The sequence below is a fragment of the Saccostrea echinata genome, unplaced genomic scaffold (assembly GCF_033153115.1).
Source record: "Saccostrea echinata isolate AGI-Se365-2 ecotype Australia unplaced genomic scaffold, CSIRO_AGI_Sech_v1 ptg000009l, whole genome shotgun sequence".
NCBI classification, from domain to species: Eukaryota; Metazoa; Mollusca; class Bivalvia; order Ostreida; family Ostreidae; genus Saccostrea; species Saccostrea echinata.
The window spans coordinates 10,639,001-10,645,000 of NW_026889758.1; the positions used below are offsets into that span (position 1 = coordinate 10,639,001).

The window sequence follows — 6,000 nt, forward strand, 5'->3', positions numbered from 1 at the left end:
ATAACATACACCTATTACCTATGTTTCATATTTTGACATATAACATACACCTATTACCTATGTTTCATATTTTGACATATAACATACAAAAAAGGAAACATAATAGGCCTTATTATGCTAAGACTGAAGCTTTTTAGAATCAGCTCAATCAGTTCTTAAATTGCAGATAACAACTCCAGCTTAATTCAATTACAGAACAGTACTGCAATGGAATATATGTATATTCTGATTTGGTCCACTGATTTCTTTAAAACATATGTTTCATTCATTTGTCAGGAAAAGAATAACAATTTAGATAAACATGATGGTCCTTGGATCTCTTGGTCAAAGGATGACTGCACTTAACGCCTGTTTTTGGGTCTTTTTCGGTTGTTTCTGTTGCTTTTATATCTAGACCTTATCTCACTTTTGTATGTTTATGAAAGAATACTGTTAATTTGGAACCGCATTTAAATCTTAAAATGATTTTAGACTGTGATACAATAAAATAATTCAATGTTTTTTGTCTTTACTGCTTTCCAAATATAGCGAATTTACACTTACCTGCCCTTGATTGAACATTTGATATGCATGAGAGGTGGAGCTAACATTGTAAGAATGGATCTAAAATTAGACTAGATAAATAACAATGACATGTTTGGAAAAGCGAACGTGATCACTCTTTCCAATCTCACTCTCCATTCTGAATGGCACAAATACACTTCTGACAAAGGTTTCAAAACGAAATTTACAATATGAGCACGTCAATGTAATTAAAACAGATTTTATATCAATGCCAAATGACTTAACATGTTCGAACACAATGTCCTAGTTAGCACAAAACATGCTACCTTACAAGTCACGTGACGGAATTTAGTATTCACAAAGTTACCTGAGGTAAGAAATCAAGTGGTGAATTATAATATTCAACATGTCACAATCCTTGGTTACAACACAGAGAGCGAATGTAAGAAGAAGCAGTTTTTTCTCTTTTTAACCATGAGCGCATGTTTGTCTATTAATCTCCTTTTGACACATTATTATTTATGCAAATATACAACTACTGTTAAACGTAGAACAATAGACAAACATGCGCTGACTATGTATAAAGTCAGTAAAAAAGTGGGCGTCCTCATTATCGAACGGAGATTCAAGAAATTGTGATGACCCCTGCCTTTGAAAACAGATTCGAACTTCGTAAATTCACACTTTTATTAAACGTAATTACATAAAGTTGTAGATTGGATGTTGACCATTCTAGCAATGAAAAGAAAAATGCTTGTTTTGAAAGTTTATTTTGTTGCAAATTCCGCATGTCCCTAAGTGCAGTCATCCTTTATCCCTTGAAAAGTTCAATGCAGAACTGATTGTGAGCATGCATAAAATTTATAAAATATAATTTTCAGTAAGAAGGATTTTGGAAAATGAATCTGGAGACCTGAGTTTGGTTGCCATTGCCTCGCTCATTCTGCCACTTCTGCAGATTTTGTCAATGTCTAGCTCTGGGTCAAGGACACATGATTTAAAATCTACGACCTCTGTCTCTGGAGAAGTCCTGAAAATCATAGAGGAGAAACTGGTGAAAACACAACACAGCAGAGAAAAACAGGTGGGGATATTAATAGAGCTGGGTATTTTAAATACCTTACACACTTAATATTGTCCATACACAATAACTTGACCTGACAGAGTAACCTTTGGATTAATATTTAGGTGATTTTACAGTGAGTAAATTAGTTACTTTTTCAATAATCATGTCGTTAAAAGTAGTTTTTCTGGCTAAGATTTTATTAACTGTGATATCACTAACTTTTCATGGAAGCTCATGTTTTTATTGTTATTGTGGTATGAAGAGACCTAGGAATTCATAACCTCCATGAAATGAAAAATATCAAATACATAACATCGCACACTTCTTCAACCACAAATTCAATCCCCAGGAACCAATTTTTTCCTTTAACCACAAAAAGTTTACCCCCACAAAATATGTGATTTTCCAGTATCCTTTTTTTTCCTTCCCCCTCCTCCCTTTTTTTTGTTTTTTTTTTTTATTTGTTTGTTTGTAAGTATTTTTAAAATCATTTTGTATTTAATTGAAAATTTCATGTATAAGCAGAGGTTTCATGTTGATACCCAATTATTCATATTAATTCAGTGCAACTATTTTTAGCTAAGCTCACAGCTGAAACTCAAGTGCTGAGCTTTTCTCATCACCTCATGTCTGCCATCCCTCTGTTTGTCTAGCTGTTTGTCTGTCCATACATAAACTTTTCACATTGTGACTTTTTGAGAAGCACTTGGCAATTTTAACCTAAGTTGGCACAAAGCATCCTATCTCAATGGGAATTCTGAATGAAGGCCCAAGCCCCTTTCCAAGGGAGATACTGTAGATCACTAAGATTTCAAGAATCACTGGACCAGAAAAGAAAAAACTTATGTGAAAGCTTCCTGATATAATGTTGATTCTGCATTGTTCAAACAATGGCCTCTGGGATAAGGTAGAGTCCACAGTAGGGGATCAAAGTATTACATTGGAATAACTAGGATTTTTAAAAAAAAAAAACAAAAAAAAACAACTTTTTCTTTAGAACCACTGGGACTTGAAATTTAAGATGAAACATATGCAAGCTTCCTAATATAATGCAGACTCTAAATTGTTCAAGTCATGCCCTCTGGGGTTAGGTTGGGGGCACAATAGGAGATCAACTATGTAACAAAAATTTTCAAAAATCCTCTGAAGAACCACAGTAGAACCATTAATTTGCAAACATTTCCAAGTTGTGAGAGTTTGATTTGATTTTGGGTTTGAATTGACTTAAATTGGGATCAAATTTTACATGATGCATATGTTAGGAAACAAAAATTTCTTCTCCATAAGGCCATGCTAGACATTTTGATATTGAAGCATTCTCATGAGGCATGGATTCAGAGACTCCTAGGTTATAGGGTGGGGTCATAATATAGGGTCACGATTTTTCATGTGAATATGAAAGAGAAAATTCAAAGATCTTATTGAAAAGTATGTTACTCAGGTGAGCATTGTGGCCCATGGGCCTCGATTGGACTCAGATTTTTTTTTTTGGACTCAAAAAAAAAAAAATGTTCTTATCTTCCAAACATTCATGCAATTAATTGTTTATTATACTAAATCAAGCCAAACACTTTATAATAGTCTGTCAAATTTGGTGCCATTTTCAAATTTATATTTAATGACAAAGAAGTCAGAAACTTTTTACAGTAAGTGTTATATGTTTGTTCTTTTAGTCCCCTTTCTCCAGTAAATTCTCACTGGGAATCAGGAATGAACTAATGGCAGGCACATAGACTGTTTACAGCCTGCTAGGTATTTTTGTCCAAAATGATAACTTCCAAAGGGAACATTAGAGGATTCCGAAATGATATTTCTTCCATGTTATCTATTGAGATTTTTTATGTCTAGAGAAATGATAAGCTGATATTATAAGACAGAGACCATGTTTGCATTATTTATTTCATTATTTATCTAGCTTTGTACTGTTGTATGTGTTTTTTTATGATGAATATTTCTCTGTTTCTTTGTAGAAAACATCTCAGTTCAACCCACACCTGACATCATTGACCTTCCTCAATAATAACTTCTCCCTATTGGCTCGAGCTTTAGAGGAGGATGAGGAATTGCCCAGACTATGGCTCCAGAACTTGGTCAATTCTGTCTCCAGTCTGAAGTTTGTCCCAATCCAGTTGACTGTCATTGTATCAGCTCTCTTTGTGTTGTCACCAGGGAAACCCTGGGCTGACCAATCACTGAAGGCCTTACAGGCAATCTCCAAGACTGATCATAAACAGGTGCCATTTTTCTAATGCCATAAAATGTTATTTTTGGCTAATCTGAAGTTTTTCTGTTTGGTTCAGGTTTATGATTTTGACCTGAATGAGTCTCTTGGGAAAAGAAGAAAGAAAGAGTTTAAATTTTTACTCAAGCCCCAGAGGGGTTTGAGTTATCTTAAACAATTCTAGTCATCAATTTACTCAGTTTAAATTCACAAAAAACATATTCTTTAAGTAAATAAAATTTTTTCTGGAGACAAAAATTGAGCTTGTTTCAATAAAATCTGTATATTCAAAGATATTAAGTATTAATTAAATGATTATTATATTTATTGACAAAAGCATATTGAGTGCTTTGCAGCAACAATTTCTAACAAAAGGTATCACACTTGTCACTGAATGCTTGAATATCAGGTAGATTTCTTTAAGGTGACATGGATTCCTCACTGTTTGTACCGGTCCTATCTATCGTATCATTTTGGGCACTTTACTCCTTCGCAACATTGACATGCCGATTATTGAAACTTTCACAACAATCCCGCTGAGTTTATTTACAGTGCAAGTGTCTTGACATTAGGGGATGCCAAGTGGATTGGGGTTGAGATAGATTTTGAAAATAAATAATGTTCTCAGATTGAAAGAAAAGAAATAATCTGACCTTGACAGGTGCTTCCCCTCATCCCCCTATGGAAAAGAGTTTTCTTGTTTGGTACTTTTCCTCTTTTTTTTTTCCTTGTCAAACTTTTTTAAGTGAAGAAAACAAATAATTATTGTCTGGTCATCTTGATGTAAATACAGGTAATTCTCGATAACTTGAAGTCCGCAGGACAGTGTCAAGAGTTCAAGTTTTCATTAGTTCAGAAATTTCCAATTTTTTTTTTGCATAGCTATACAGGTGAAAGAATTTATTTTGGACCACTTATATATTTTAAACTTTTCAGTAATGAACTGATTTTTGCTTTTCTCTAGCCAAAGTGCTCAGGTGAGTGATGTGGCCCATGGTCCTGTTGTTCTTATCACGTAGAGTTTAGGTTAGGGATAAAATCTGAGATCAAATTTTACTTAATGCAACAGTATACATGAAAAAAAATCTCGAGCATATTGATATTGAAGCATACATGATCCCCATGATAGGTATTGTTTCAAGTTTGGTTAAATTATGATCATTTTGAGCTAAGATGGGGCCACTGTGAAATAGAGTCAACATTTTTCATGGGAATAAAGAGAAAAAAAAACTTGAAAATGTTCTGAAGAACAGCAGGGACTCTTGTTTAAAGATGTGAAAGTTGAAACTCCTCATATGTTTAAGAGTTTGTTGGTCAGAGAGTAACTGCAGCTCAAGATGACCTGCCCATTGAAACTCCAAACTTGCTTTGTTGATATCATTGAAAGTTTTTTGTGCTTGTATGTACAGGATGGACTCTTCTGTTTTTGGATAAGTAAAATTTTCAAGACATAGAGAAAGGTTAGATCAGTTTCTCAATTAGATGGAATCGTAATGCTTAGCTGGTGGGCTTGGCTAATTTATCAGTCTTTTATTCTCAGACTAATACAACTGAGAGTGGAAACACTACCATTTATCTTCTGCTTCCTTCAAATATGAAATTTGAACAATATCATAAAAACACAGATTGTACCATAGAACAGTTTTAATTCCCAGATTAACTGCATTAAGTTTCAGAGTCCTATAAAATTCAGATTGCCTCTTGGTCTTTACTGGCCTCCCGTTATTGGACAGGATAATTTACAGTGTCAATTTTCCCCAAATAGAACACCAGAAATTGTTTTTCTTACTTCCTGTAAATTATTGTCAGCTTCTGTATGATGGGGAAATTAAAACACATACTTTATGGACCCATGGTTTGGATAGCTGATGTGTTTTATCGCTGCGTTGTCTAATTAAGTTCTGTATAATTGGAATCAAATCCCAATCCTAATGCCAGTGTTTTATCATGTGTACAGCAAGCCCCTGAACACTAAATAGTAAATGTTTTGTTGATTTAAATTCCTATGTTGTTTTTGTGTCACTTTTGATTGAAGAATTATTGTTGGTATGTGATATTTCTCACTCGCTGTGGTCTATGGATGCAGATCTGCAAAATGTTGATCTATGTGATAGGAAGATGCTGAGAATATTTTATTTAGGTCTTAAGGATTACTTTGGTGACTTATTGTTATCAGTTTTAGTCTGCTTTTAGGTCACCTGAGTCACTT

General features: G+C 34.0%; 1 protein-coding gene across 1 annotated transcript in view; it reads left to right on the plus strand.

Moving 5' to 3' along the window:
- The window catches only part of LOC133181757 (focadhesin-like), a 175,931-nt gene that overhangs the window by 49,954 nt on the left and 119,977 nt on the right, over positions 1-6,000 (plus strand). The window contains exons 10-11 of the mRNA XM_061316342.1: positions 1,386-1,588; positions 3,541-3,804. Coding sequence (XP_061172326.1) covers positions 1,386-1,588; positions 3,541-3,804 — 467 coding nt within the window. The remainder of the gene's footprint in view (positions 1-1,385; positions 1,589-3,540; positions 3,805-6,000) is intronic.